Source organism: Diprion similis, chromosome 6 (assembly GCF_021155765.1).
Source record: "Diprion similis isolate iyDipSimi1 chromosome 6, iyDipSimi1.1, whole genome shotgun sequence".
Lineage (NCBI taxonomy): Eukaryota > Metazoa > Arthropoda > Insecta > Hymenoptera > Diprionidae > Diprion > Diprion similis.
The window spans coordinates 15,364,203-15,379,981 of NC_060110.1; the positions used below are offsets into that span (position 1 = coordinate 15,364,203).

At 34.9% G+C, this 15,779-nt stretch overlaps 1 protein-coding gene across 7 annotated transcripts in view; it reads left to right on the top strand.

The window, feature by feature from the left end:
* The window catches only part of LOC124407278 (protein FAM102B), a 49,442-nt gene extending 33,883 nt beyond the window's left edge, over positions 1-15,559 (top strand). For 3 of the 7 annotated variants that reach the window (XM_046883270.1, XM_046883271.1, XM_046883275.1), the window contains 8 exons: positions 6,635-6,755; positions 7,001-7,191; positions 7,287-7,492; positions 8,044-8,263; positions 9,835-10,473; positions 12,203-12,370; positions 13,118-13,323; positions 13,483-15,559. In XM_046883270.1, coding sequence (XP_046739226.1) covers positions 6,635-6,755; positions 7,001-7,191; positions 7,287-7,492; positions 8,044-8,263; positions 9,835-10,473; positions 12,203-12,370; positions 13,118-13,323; positions 13,483-13,604 — 1,873 coding nt within the window. In that variant the 3' untranslated portion in view covers positions 13,605-15,559. The remainder of the gene's footprint in view (positions 1-6,634; positions 6,756-7,000; positions 7,192-7,286; positions 7,493-8,043; positions 8,264-9,834; positions 10,474-12,202; positions 12,371-13,117; positions 13,324-13,482) is intronic. The other 4 variants (XM_046883273.1, XM_046883272.1, XM_046883276.1 and 1 more) reach the window with 4 other exon arrangements.
* The last annotated feature ends 220 nt before the right edge of the window (positions 15,560-15,779 follow it).

The window sequence follows — 15,779 nt, forward strand, 5'->3', positions numbered from 1 at the left end:
GTACCATGCGCATGCGGATTCTGTCCAACAATGGTTAATGAATTGGAGTCTGTGTTTCATTTGCCACCTTTGAGGGACGCCAAATTTTCAACCGAGAGCCATACGAATAACAGTTGGAGAGTTATCGTTTAATCAAGCTTTGAATTATACATGAACCATTTCGTGTTGGCTTCGCATCGCTCAAAGAGATGTGTAAACATTGATAAAGAAAATAAATACATATACCAAAGAAATTGAAAAATAAAACGCATGATTTCTGGTATAAAAATTGATAGCGCTCGGAATATTTTTCATGTCAAAGAATAACTGACAGAACAGATCTCTTTCGTCTGAAGTCTGTGGAATCTCTATCCTCCAGAAATCAAATTAATTCCAAAAAATGGATCTATCGTACTTGAAAGATTGTGCTTCGTGTATCGTTCGAAAAAATTTGATCTCTGCCTCGTCGGAAGCGGGATACGGAAGTCCGGAATCCTCCACGTGACTTCTCTCCACGAAATATATACTATCTTCTAGCTCTTGCATGGTCTACGCTAAATATAAATTTGAATGATTCATCATTAAACTAAACATATAAGCCTCGGTTATTTTCAGAGAATCATATACGTGACACGTTGATGTAATTATTTTCGTTGATTTTTCGTTGATTGCAATTGTTATTATGTAATTTTAATAATTTCATTATCCTACGGTGATGAAATTAAGAGAGATCAAGTAAACTTTTTTTCAACCCTTAGTTCTCGGTCTTAATATCGGTTTCGAAATACCGTCAGACTACCTTCTTCGCGCAGTTACGATAAAAAGACGCCAATTATTTTTCAAACAACTTTCTGTATCAACGATATCCGTTAACACTGAAATCTTCAACAATTATCCAAGATCTGCAGGTGGGCAGCGTCTGCTTTTGCGTGTGCATAAATCATTCTGAGACAAAGAGCGAACGACGTTTTTGAAATTAAAGTACCTCCCGCCATTGCTCTCTACCGTACTTCCACCACCTTCAGCGAATACCGGCATTCGCTTCATCCCCTGAAGTGAACCCGTGCCAAACACGAGAACCACGGCTGGGGGGAAAACATTGACCGAATCACGGAACAAACTAATTAGCTTATACTACAGAAATCACCACGGGTGTTCCGCCCAACTCTCGAGACCCTTTTTTCTGCCTCTCGAGGCTCGGCTGGCGTCCAGATTGGTGCAATGGATGAATTCGAGGGTTGAGAAGAAGGCGCAATACTATGTTAAATAATTAATCTCGACGAGTGTCGGGGGCGCGTTGTTACGTATGCGGGTTATCAAATACGTCCTTGATTCTCACGCACTTCCGTTCTCAATTTGACAAGCATAAAAATCATGAACGGAACTTCTCTCGCATGATTTTTCTATCGCTGGACTCTCTGGTGATTGTACTTATACTTGTAACTCGAGTAATTTGTACGAACCGAGTCTTGGACACAATAGTTAAAATTGATTTATATTTTACTTATTGTTACTAATATTGTATAGCTTGGAACTATTTTTTTTTTTCTTCAATTAAAAAGTTGGGTGAAAAAAATTTTTATTCATCAAACATTTAGACATCGAATTTGTTGCAACAGTTGTCGCCTTTTTATCGATACGCATAGTGAATTTATATAAAACGCGGTCGTCCTTATAAGTATATTCCTCGGAACAGTGTCACGTCGCTTTTTGTATTCTGTGTCGCTTGGATACTAGCTAGACTCTAGTTCACTTGTGTAGGTGGTTATCATCCATTCATCTGTCCGTGCAGATCTTTTGTACGCTGGGAGAACCGCTCTAAGCGGTTTCTTCTTTGCATCGTCACGTCGATTTCTTTTGTCAATTGTACATCATAGCTATGTAGATTTTTTTATCTTCTATACTTCTAACGGATCTAATCTTTTCTTGAATATTTTTTTTTATATCGTTTTTATTTTTTATCTCGTACATACAACATTCGTCAGTGGTGTAGTCTCCTTCTGGTGGAATATATTATTGAATTTACAACATAGGGGTTCCGTCTTCACAATCTCTGAGACTCTTTGTTTACGAACTGAGAAGATGAGACGAAACAAGCATGCTAGATCGTATTAAGTAAGCGAATGAATCAACGTTAGAAGTAATTTCACACATTGAGACGTTTATCAACGTGCAATACGTATTCACGCATTTAAACTAATTACCGAATGAAGTTGAAGAAAAGTATAACTATCTACGAATATTAGTCTATTTATATACAATTTTGTATTATTCTTTTATTATTAATCTTTAAAACTAATCAATGATCTTGTAGATCGATCGGTAAAAAGAAATGCACGATACCGGAATTTATAACAAAATTTAATTTAGTAACGTTGTCGTAACAAAAACGGGGGAATAAATCAACATTTTCATATTTTCAAAATAACTTTGGACGAACGAAGAGTAAAATATGAGTATATGTTGTTTTATTACGGTTTACAAAATGATTCGTTACGATAACGTCACTAACTTCAACATGGTAATTTGTATGGGTGTGTCGTCTTTGTATTTTTATTAGCTTTCACCAACGATCGCGTTTGAATATTATAAGAAGCAGCGTTGAGTGTGAAAAAAAGCCGGATTCATAGATAATTTTATCAAACTCTTCGATAAACGGATCGAAAATTTCAAAACCAGTTCTAATGGGATAATCCAGTGCTCGAGGGGACCTCGAGAGTTATTCAGGCGCTCGAGTGCTGAGCGGTTGTAATCTTGTTAAAAAAACGTGATTCATTAATCATGCCGGGTTTCTTATTGCATTAGTTTGTTTTACCGGATTATGGTACAGTAAACCGAGAACCCCGCAAGGAAATTACGTCTTGAACAAATTTTTTTTAATAATAGAGAAACGAGAGCGTAACTACTTAGTTATACTTTCTTTCGTAATTGCACCCAAATCTCTTATTCGCGCCACGATCTATAAAGTATAACTGTGTTAATTAAAATGCCTTGAATATATTCTGCGCTTAAACGGCACAAAATCAAGATTCGTATTCTATAAAAGTGTTGCAATTCTTAAGATTTCTGTAGTTTCTATGTACGGTTAGTTTAAGAGTCAACGTATCAGTCATTGACTGCTGCTGCGTTCTATCGATCCTCTCATCACTCGGTAAAGTCATTCAGTCAATTGTTAACTGATGAATTCAATTTGTTACTTGTGAACGTATAGAAGCTAATTAAACTTGGGGTGACATTCCGATGCAGAGGTGAAGAAGCAAATAGTGGCGGCAGTAATTGGAATCAATTCGCCCAAGTACAAGTCAATTGAGATAAAGTTTCTTTGCAACCTAAATTATGTAAATAATTTCAAATGACAGTTTTCACTTTAGTTTTATCGATAATTAACTTCGCTCTCCTAAAAGAAAGGTGAAGCGCGAGTCGGTTACTCATACTGATTGTGAGTTGGTTATACAAACTGACGTTATGTTCTTTCTTATCTATATACCGACCTTGATACCATTTTCCATTCGGTAATCTCTCCGGCATTGTCATCGTATCTTACGACTCAAGTTATTCCTGTTTTGATTTATTTTTCGAGGTCTTTGACTCTATTTTCACTATTATTTAGCCAAGTTTTTAAACTCCGTATCAAACGAATTAAACAGTACAATAGTGTGATATGAATGTGACAAAAATGACAATAACACAATAAATTTTCATGGAATATATGATCGATTATTTCTTTTTTTCAAATTCTGCAAAATCACTTTTGCGAATTTTTCTAATTTTTTACCTACAAGGCGGACAATTCCAAGTTTTCTTCTTCAGCTGAACGCATGAATCAATATACTACACCAATTATACATGTATAAATCTGTCACCGAATTGATGTATAAGGTATCCTCGGAATAACTGTTGCACCGACTCCGCGTGCTCATGTGTTTCACGTATATTCATGCATAAGCATCATCTGTTCAACCAAACTGTCAATTATTGCAACGTCTTCTTATCGAGGCAAGAAAAATCATTATTCATCGTGTGCTTATATTATATATATATATATAATATTAGTATAATGCAGTACGTTTTCCGTAACGAGTGCATAATTACTCGGCTTTGTTGGCTGCCCGCTGGAAGCCAGCTGCACCAGATTAAATATGATTCTTTATTTTACTTAATTTTTTTCATGCATTACTTTCCTCTTCATTTCGATAATGCCTGGCATGCAGTTATATCAGCGTTCTCTACGTAACCTCGATTAATTATTAATGCTTTGTCTCCGTATACGAATCACGTTGTGGTTCTTAGACGCAAACAATGACGTATGCAAATGAAAATACTAGATTTGAATAAAATAACGGGACTCATGCGTTGGTTGATCATCGTTAACAATATAAGTATATTATGACGTGTTTCATCGATCGGAGGACTGTTTTTCGCATCCGTGTCATTCTCGTTTATTTTCTATCTTCTATGTAACTGTTGCCTTGTTTCTCGAACATATCGGCATAGACGTTTCATGCACACGTTATACCTACACTTGCGTGTTACACAGTCTTTCCTGAATGTTAATTCACGACGCAGCCAACGAATAGTATCCGATTTCTTAATGTCTGTTTAACACGCAATTGGTGCGTAACACCCAAGTCCGATTACACTTATATATTATATTTCTTTTTCACGCGGTTTCCGAATTACGCGGATCTTCCTACTGCGCATGATGGTGTTTCATTCAACGTATTCATGATATATTTTTAACGTGCATATAATATTAGAAGAGCCATATGCAAAAAATGTATAGAATATATAATCGTAGGTACTATATTAAAAGTGTTGGCCACATGCCTTGATCAGGTGCTCGCGTTTTTTCATCAGTTTTTTCTGTACGTCGGATGACTTTGTTTTCATATTCATCTGTCGTGGACAAAATTTTAAGTAATTTTCCAAAACAAAAACGATAGAATCGATTCTTTTATTATACACTTTAATAGCAACATACTTTTTCGAGTTAAAGGAATTAATACCGGTCCCAAAGCAATCGGACGACGCGTTTAAAAAACACAGCCAAAAACAACTTGATGAATCCCCGTTCTCTTTCGAGCAAATAGTGTCAAGTTCTTTGGTTAAATCTTGATTAGGGAATCCGATTAAGATGCGAAGACCATGGTCAGTTTTTTCTAAGATGGATCTGCTGATATGATTTAGGTCAGTATGTACATTAATCCAATAAGTGAGCGAATTGCATAGATAAAACTACAATTAGAAAATGAATGCCGGAGAAAACGAACAATCGTGTATTTCATAGTCTATGATTACTGTTGGAGAGAACAGATGGTCTATGAAGTTATACAGGAAAAAAAAAACCAAAGAAAACTGATTGCGAAAGTTCTTTACTCGGTAAAAAAATGTTGATACTTACCCTTTAAACTTGTAAACTCGACGGAAAAAGTTAAAAGAGACTCCGTACTGCTGCTGCTGCTGGCTATAACTCACTGCAAACTCTCGCGAGAGTAATCAGTGTGTATTTTATTATTTTCTGCTGCGACACGTTATGAAGATGATGAAAAGTCTTTGAATGAAAATGCCCCTGCCCGGTGGCTCGTCTCAATTCTTTGAAAAATTGCTTCTTTTCTCGTCTACTGGACGTAATATAAAGTATTCCGTTAACAAATTTACACGATCTTATTTTACAGTGACAAAAAATGGAACGTGTTAATAATAAGGATGGACTGTATATTTTAAATTACAGAAAATACAATTTACTATAAACACGGAATAATAATACACCTGTTTTATATTTATAATATAAATTAATAATATAATATTATAATATAAGATAATATGCATTATATACGTATAATATTTGGCATGAATTGTACATATGCATCACATACTTAGGCTGATGCCAAATCGATATTCCATCAATTCCATTGAATAATACATTTGCTTCTGTGACATACGTGTATATACATATGTATATATAGCTAGATTTTGCATCCGTGTCGTTTTTTTTGTACTCTAAAACTCCGGTGCTCTTTCGACCTTAGTGACTGAAGTTCAAACAAAACTGTGTGGATATAAGTCGGAACATACTGGCTTGTGGAATATGTTGCTGTGGGATTTGAGAGCAAGAGGTGAGAAAGGTTTCAGGGCTGCAAGCGTGCTGTGAATTTATAGGTTTCAGGGGAATGTATTTTCTGACGTGAAGAGCATACGTGGTTCTTTTACGGAGCGTTCGTCGCTTTGTCGTAGACAATCTTCTTGTCAAAGTTTATTTACCGTCATTTGCAAACCATTTAACATCATGCGACCGCGTAATCAACTTCGTTATAGATATATCTAATATATGTATACTTATCACTTCTCAGATGATGATTCATCGTGCAATTTGCAGACGTTTATTTGACTTGATAACTGAAGATAAGATCCTAAGCGAGGCTCTTGTTAATCGAGTAACTATTATCCCTTTTTTTCATACCTTCTTTAGTTTTTTTCTCTCGCGTTTGTTTTTTCACGTCTGATAAAACAACGGAGAAGTTTCAGCGGGTAAAAGGGTAAATAATTTTAGTTCCTTTTTTTCTTTTTAGCGACTTGCTGCCGCTTTTTCATCGTTGTATGAATATGTTGTTACAGAAAATTTTTATTATATTTCTTTTATTCTTCTCTGTTGCAGGGAGGAGGTCCAAGAGCACACAGTACGATGGAATGCGAGGTTTGAATTTCTCTGCAAAATGAGCGCCAACGCTTCAACGGGTATTCTTGATCCTTGTATTCTGAGGATATCAGTGAGAAAGGTAAGAAATCCGAGTGCCACATTTTTATATAAGTACACACAAGTTGAAATGATTACTTGGAACCGGATTAATCATTGTATATTCGACCATCGGGGCTGAACTGAAAATACATGATTATCTCATTTTGAACTTTCAACACTCGTATCAGATTATAATTTCATCGGAGTATTTTTTAATCTTACGGTCATTGATCTCGGTTTGATGATCTCGTTGCTTAAAAAAAATTGTATTTACATCATCTCCAGGAGCTGAAAGGGGGCAGGTCCTTCCAAAAGCTGGGTTTCACAGACTTGAATCTTGCGGAGTTTGCTGGTGCCGGTCAGTCGAGGCGAAGATGTTTACTGGAAGGCTACGACGCTAGACACAGACAAGACAATTCTATGCTCAGCGTAGCAATCCGGATGAATATGTTGTCGGGCGATATTTTATTCAAAGTGTGAGTTTACCTTATTTTTTGTCATCTCCTGAACCACTTCATACGATGATGTTAATGCATGTATTTTGTAACAACGCGATTGATTTTTTTCTCAGACCCTCACCGTCGTTAAAGCAAACACAATTGGCAGTACCGGGTGTTCCTGGTATACCGGGAGTCGGATCTGACGAAGGCAGCGGACCGGAAAGATGTGGCAGCCGAGAAGATTACGTCTCCAGTGGATCCTTAGCAGGTAGCATAGCTAGCGCAAGTAGTGGATTTGGCAGTCTTCCGAAGAAAAGAGCACCTCTGTTCCCTTCTGGTAACTTAGATTTCAGCTTTGTTAATTTTAACATACACGCAAAGCCATGGACGGAATGTTCTATGTCTTTTTTTTCCCGAAATTGTTGTGACGTATTGAAAGCTGTGATTACTCGCGCCTCACCGTACAAATCTCAAGATACCGAAATGGTCTTGAAGAATAACACCTTAACATGTACGAATGTGTTGTGTTATCTTTCTAACTCAAGGTGTTTTACAGATGAGCGACCTTGTAACTGTTATCTTCTTGGAAACATCATTGATAAAAAGAATACAATTCGCTTTGTTAATCTGTCTCTGAATATATATATATATATATTTGTTGCAGAAGAAGAAGAAGAAAGAAATTCACAACAAACTTTATCACATTTATGCAAGAATATCTGAAACAATTCTTATGTTTCTTTGCATTGACATGGCTTTCGTTGTTATTTTATTATTTCTCCTTGAATTACTCGTATAATTTTGCAAGTAAATCTCCTTAGTTTTTAAGCTTGGAGAATACCTCGGAAATTTGCACCCTATTAATATTGCATAATTTTCCTTTAATAGAATTAATAGGCAGTGCGGAGACGAATGATCCGATGACGTTAGGGGAAGTTATTACATCAGCAATACCGATTGAAACACTGGCAGAAGCTCACACAGAATCTGGACACTCGAGAAATAGTAGTAACACCAGTCAGCTAAGTAAAGGTTCGGGGTATGGATCGCTAAATTCACACAGCCAGCACAGCAGGCAAAGCAGCAGTGGAGATAGTGGACATATTAGGTAAGAACAATCTTTATTAAAGAAACAAGTGTCTCATATTTGAAACGAACGAAGGAAAGGATCCAGGTGAAATCTTGAAACAGAACTAGATTCTATTCCATAATGTGACAATAGAAAGTTTTCTCGTTAAAACAGATTGAATTTTTCATATAATCTGTACAAATCACATGGTGAATGATTGGATTCATTCCAAGTCATGTGACAAACGGCTGGAAATAGTTAAGTGTTGGACAAATGAAGAACTATAATACTGATTGAACATATTATGAAGTGTGTGACTTCGCTACCTTATGAGAAACATGTTAAATCCACCGGGAAATCACAGGATAGTTATTTACGTATTTTCAAGAGATTGCAGTCGCGTTCAATTCCTTTCTGCTTTCCAAGATAATATATTTTCAGTTAATTATTTCAATGTCAGACCAATTTTTCAAACAATTTTCGGTGACGGTAAATTTTCTATGACCCCTTTGTTCTTTCAAATAATTAAGAATTTTTCAGTTTTCTCCATTTTATGTTTGATGCGAAAAAAAACCAGACATTTGCGCTTCACATTTTTAACATGCTATCAATTTGTGTACCAATCTTTTAATAGTGGGTTTTTCTGGAGGATTATTAAATTTCATGCGAATAGATCTTAATTTCAAAAGTGTACATAATTAATATTTCAAACTCAAACTCATTCTTCGCAAATTAATCTCATGCGTGTCTCGTGTAGACAAACTATTATACCTTTACTAACAACAATGAACCATACACTAACAAACTCACACTCATACGTATTTTGTTATTTTTCTAAATATACAACCATTTACTTTTCTGCATTGGCATAAAGCTACGGTATAGCGCACCTCATTCAGCCATTCTTACACTATCTCTTATTATCCGTTTATGTTAAGGAAATTTACTATTTTCTTTCACTATACTATTTAACTATAAATGGCAGAATGTGATTCTTACCTAGCATGATATTTTCACCTCAGCTTCATTTATTTATCGGAAGTTGTTACGATTTAAGCTACCAGTACACTATATGTTAAAGTTGTCCGCGGCTGGATATCCATTTTTTCACTACTTAGCTTTATCTTTGAATGGTCTGCAGCAGCATTTGTCTGTAATTATTATACAAATATCACATCTTTTATTGCTAGTACAATTTAAATTTTGTGTCTAACAAAGTTAACAAATCAAAAGCTAAATCCTCATATTATATTGTATCAAATTTTCATGCTCAGAACTTTATACAAAATTGAATTTACGCAATGATTTCAAGCCTGAATATATTATCGGCCCATGCGCACAATTATTTGCCTGGATCACTAATAGCTACTGAATAATTAGACGTACATTCTATATCACCGTTATTAAATGTTTGGAACTCATGTGTATTTGACTCGTTAGTTTTTTTTTTCTTTTTTTCCATTTTCATAGCCACGTGGAACTTGTACATACCTGTGATTAAAAGGATGCCGTTGTATTTACATTTGTTTTTTAAAATCAAAGCAAAAAGTTATTTTTACTTGTTGTTTATGATTTTGCATGCCTGAAGATTTGTGTTGTGATCTTTGTAGGTCACCTTCATGGCCGGTATGGGCGCCACGCCTTCCAACTGTTCCTCAAAATCAAAATTACAACCATGTCGAATCAACTCATCCAATGTCTCCTCCGTCTCCCACCCTAACTTTAATGGACCCTAGTTGTAACGAATTTTGGTCTAATTCAAGTCCAGTTTCATCTAGAAAGATGGACATCGAGAATATACAGAGTATTGTGAATTCAGCGGCCGTAAATATGAACGTCAATATTCCTGACAATGAAATTTTCAAAGTACCAAACGGCACGGGTCTGCAATTAACAAAAAACAATAACAATAATGTTCAAAACAACAATCGACTAGGTAGCCTTCGATTGTCTAGTTTTAACGGACCTACCATGTTGCGTAAGAACTTGCAAAATATTTCTCAAAGAAGTAAGTCAAATAAATCAAACTCGAAAGAATCTGTACAAATTCCGCCAAATAGAATATCTATCAATAGTATCGACCAGCAGCGACGTACTTCAAAAACTTGCGATTGTATAGAAAAGAGTAACGTCACTCCAGTTGTAACTCTTATTAATCAAGCCAGGGCTGTTTCCTCTCCCGATCCTCTTCATAGACCTGACACTCCCAGAGCGTCGCTACTCTCGGCGACAGCATCTCAGAGGCTCAGGTAGGTTTTATTTGCGATTTCCAATTCGTTTGCATATAGCTATTTGGTTTTTCGTTTGCTCTTTCTGTTTTTACATACATAATTTATATTACTTCACAAATTATCATATCTTCTCATGTTTCTGTAAACTAGTCTTCTCGACATGTAGCGGCTGATTACGGACTGTTCAAAATAAATCCATGTATCTTATAGTATTCTAGGCACCTATTTGCATTCCATATATCAGTACAGGTTTATGTCATTATCATCGTACATATAATCCGGCGGACGCTTTTTTCATTTGCAATCTCTGTTAGCAAAAATATTATTAGAGTAAGAGATATTAGAATGATTACATGCATACAAGCAAATTTAGAGTGAAAAGTATGCAGTATTTTATAAATCAAAACACGCTTCGGTAATGCTTCAGGATTTAATTAACTGAAGTTTTTATCTAATTATTATGATTAATTTGAATTAACCTTGTATTCATCAAGAGCGGTATACATGCTTCAGATTTTGGGTAACAAGTGTATGTTCCAATCATTGATAAGTAGTAAATAAGTGCCTCTAATAAGTTCTTTGTCATTGTCAGTTACTAGTGTTCAGGTCAACTTGGTAGCTGGTGCTTTGTTATTTGATTTTCTCTCGGATTTTCTGCAACATGCATTTTCTTAGAAATGGATTTCTCATGTACACAGCATACTTTAAATCTATATAATTTCTTTCCCCTCTGTTAATGACAAATCATTCACACCATCACCATACTCTGAACATTTTGTTACTTACATACTTTAACAAGTTACTAAAAATACATCATGTCATCAACAACACGAACAGAAATAGGAATCAGGTATAGAAACAGTACTCTCTATGTGTATACAAACATTGTTTTCACTTATCGGTAGTTTGTAGGTCTTTGTTAGCGAGATTTTGAAGACAGAAAGTTGATGTAACGTAGCTCAAATACGCCTAATAGCACATATTGTGCTAATATTATTTGATGCTAATTAATTTCCATGCCAGCCTTTCACATCAGTTAGTTTCAATAATCCAACCGTAATGTAGCTCAATTCATTATTACTTTTAATCATGTGGAATATGTGGTTGCATCAGACTTATTTTATATCTCAATATTGATCAGATTCAAAATTTGCTGTTCACAAGTGAACCTGAGGCAGATTATTTTTTCGTTTTTGCCACACATGTATATACAATGCCAACAAGTAAATATCGAGGATTGAATTTTGAGTTGTTAGAACTTGGGTGAAGCTGATATCTTATTCTAGCTTCTCCTCCTGTAGCTGTCTTTTCATTTGGCATGATATGACACTTGATAGTAAATAATATTGGATAATTATTTTAAAATTGATGGTAAATTATAAGTGTGCTCAACATTTGAATCTTGCTGTCAAATATCCTTACAGCAATGTTTACCTAAGTTATAGTACAGTGAACTTTAACATCGTCGGAAAATATTTCACCTCAAATACTTTTATCGAAGTTATAGTTTTGTGCACCAAAGATCCAAAAAAGTGGCTTCATGTCTTTAAGTATCCGGTCAATTAAATTTACTCCCATATGTACTTACTTGGCAAAAAAATTACCCATTGTTCACTCGCAGTATTTAAACTAAGCAGATTAACACCTTGAATCATGAAAATTGATCAAATTTGGGTGTTCCAATCTTACACGGTGCCAATTCGTATCAGGTGGATGCTCCTAGTTAGGACGCTTTGAATCCTTTCAGGGGTATCGGAGGCGGTCATAGGAAATTACTGGACGGGGCTGGTGGAAAACTCGCCACCGTAGCAACTAGTCCGGATTCTGAGGAGCCCTCGGAAATACTTGAGGCTACTGTTACTACCACTGCGCATAGACGAAACAGCGTCACCCCACCGTCAGTCCATGCCCTTGTGTATATATGTTTTCTATTCTAGTGAATGGCTGTAGTGCTTAATCAAATCTACCTCCTTTCATATTGCAACGGATTTGCCAGAAATTATCTTTATATGTACCTGATTCATCGATTGAAGAATACTTTATCACATGATTACAATAAATTAACACAACTAAAATGGCTTCTGTATCGCTTGGAAGTCGCTTTCAGGTCCAATGAGTATTGGCTTCAATAAATTTGATCTATCTTTCCTGCTAATGCTTATCATTTTATCTTATGAAAATTTATTGTCCATTACCTGATGTTCTTCAACAACCATGATATAATTATGCATGAAATTTCAATAAACTAATGCTTTTAATACTATGCTCGATTAGTTGCTTGGGTTTATGAAATGCTTCCAGTAGAAACCAACAGTTTTACTACCGATATATGATACTCATATAATAATGGTACGTATTCCGCTCACATCGTAGTATGTTCATTTCATCTGTATTAGCTCATACGTTCACTCCGATATCACATTTTGATAGTCTTCTTTGTGTACTGGATTGTTTTTTCCCATCAAAGTGTTGGCCTTTTTATTTATTATTTATTATTTTCTGCTTTCTTCCACCTGTCATACTTTAAATATAGACTTTGTTTAGCCATAGAAGCACCCTCAATAAGTTACGGTTGTTTAGCATGAGCTGTAAGCACATGGTCGATATTAGTGCATTACATTTAACTATAATGAAGTAGATCATAATCAAAACTAAATTTTAGAAATCCTTCTGGTGGTTCTGGTCTAAGTGAAACTGGTTCTTTGGATCGAGCCAAGGCAGCACTTGAACGTAGAAAAAAGGCTGAAGATGGCAACATCAATCCCATTCTATGCAGAGTCGAAGTGACAAGGCCAAACGCTGATTCGTTAATAAATGAGCTATTGAAAGCGACGAATTTAGACCAATCGGATCTTGAAAGTGCAGAAAGTGAGTATGTTTCATCATATTAAACAAGAGATTTTAAGTTACCGCATAAACGAACTAAAGTGCAAAGTTCGTTACTCTAATCAGAAATCGAAGTAAGTCTGTATGTTATATAAAAAGCAGTGAAATTTGTCGAAATATCCCAAATTCTGTTTTTTTCAGCATCTGGCTTACAACTATTCATAGCAAAAGATGGCACCACGGCACTGGGCAGTCACGAGGTAAAGAGTCAAATGCCAGCTGGAGTATTTAAGCAAGTTGTAATGGAAGATAACAACAGGTAACACAAAATCAATTTGACGAGTCGCCAACATTCGCGCCACGTCACAACGTTTTCACTTGCACTGGTGCCAGAGTTGGTGTACGAAGCTTATGAGCCCAGGTAGTAATAAGACTATAATAGTGATTAAGTCAAATGCTGATTTATGAATTTTGCATAACATTTCGGTTGAAAATGTTAACTGCAAGAAAATACACTAGATGCGGAGAGTATCCACCAACAAGCAGCATCTCCTCAATATTTCTTTGGACGTAGAAACGTACTCATCTCTGAAAATAGCATTTCTTAATACCTTATAGTCTATATCTACGAACTGTCTACATGAAACGAAGTGATAGTGTTACAAATTTTTAGTACGGTTATCAGTAGCTACATGCAGGCAGGTAATTTTCATGGTATTTGTCACTCGTATCTAATGGTTCCTTAAGTTACTCGACACATTCAAGGGAACCTCAACGAGAATGTAATTTGCTACGATGATTCGATTTTGACATAAGACTGTATCTGTAGTTTAAAAAGAAGTTACTTCTCGGTACCCACTCATAGCGTATCAGACTATACAAATAATTCTTGTAAAAATGATGAAGAATATCAAAATTTTTGTTGTTACATGAAAATGTATTATAATTTATAATCGAACTACAAATCTGCAAATATTCTCTCCTCAAGATCTTATAGTTAAACATTGAACCTTAACAGTATCCTTTTATTTACCATTTAAAGAAATGTCAAAAAAGCTTGAACATAATAAGTTAGACAAATGCTCCTTCAAAATATGATTAAGTCACGCATAGCTGCATAAAGTAAGTTTTAATTTAAGTCGTTTTAAAATTCAAAAAGCAACAAAGTGCTTAAACAATAAAATAAATATTTTCTTCCATAATAACGAAGCACAAGAGGCCCCTGTGTTTCTAAATGGAGAGTTAGTCAATATTTAGCAAGATATTCAAATGTAACAAACAATAATAGTTATAAAACAATGCGACATGGACAGATGTGAAAACTGATAAGTGTTAAACTATTAATCAATATGGAAGCTGTGTATGCACCAACGCATCTGTCAAAATTTTCATAAAAATAAATCAAAAACGATTATAACGAAAGTGTGACGTCAATTTCTTTCCATCACGTACAATATATACATATACATGTTGTTAAAAAATTTCATGTTCGAAGGTAAAATCTGATGTGATCAAGTATTACGGGTGTTAATTAAAATTCGTAGGATATTGAAAATAATTGTGTACAAATCATCAAATCAGACTTGACTTGAAAATCTTGACTACACAGAAGAAAACCGGTACATACATTTACTATCATATTAATCATTTATTTTAACCTACAATTATCGTTCGTCACAAATTTCAAATTTTGTATTCTATAATGATATATTTTCAAATTCAAATATATTGATTGTTAAACATTGCATTCAGTATTGACTGAAGTTTTCACCGTTGGTGCAACCAGCTGTATAATAGCGACTTGTATATAAATAGAATAGTAATTGTTATGTAGCTAAATGGCAGGTGTTATACATTCTCTGTATTTAAATCCATACCGTGTATATTACTATTGGAATGGTACTCAATTTGGCTCACGTGTGTCAGTGCGTGTGTAAAATAATGTATGTATGTTTTAACTTCAAACGTGTGTGATAGTAATCAGTTTCCGTTCTTCAACCTTAAGTAAAAATCTGCAAGCTCGATACGATATATTATCATGTTATAAAAAATTCATAAAATTGTATTAATATTGTGAACATTCACGATTGGCAATGTAACGCGTCGTTTGTTAATAATAATTACTGGCAACGAACTACAAGGGTGTATCAGATATATTAATGCTAGTTCTTATGAAATTTAGATACTGAGTAGGAGCTTATAGATTCCATCGCATAATTTCAGTTCTGTATATTTCCTTGAGTTTCGCGCATTTACTGTATCGACATACACATATTTCGAAAAGGATAGTTACTCTGGCGATTCATGCAGCTCATTATTTTTGCTATTAATTAATAACTTAAATTAGGTATTAATGTGACAATTTTGAAATATCGATACCAGTGTTACTGCTAGAAAATAATAATTTATTAAATTGTAGGTAATAAATAATCATAGTTAATACCGAAGGTTTGAAATGATTTTTCTCATATGTATATTACTTCAATTTTTTCTTATCA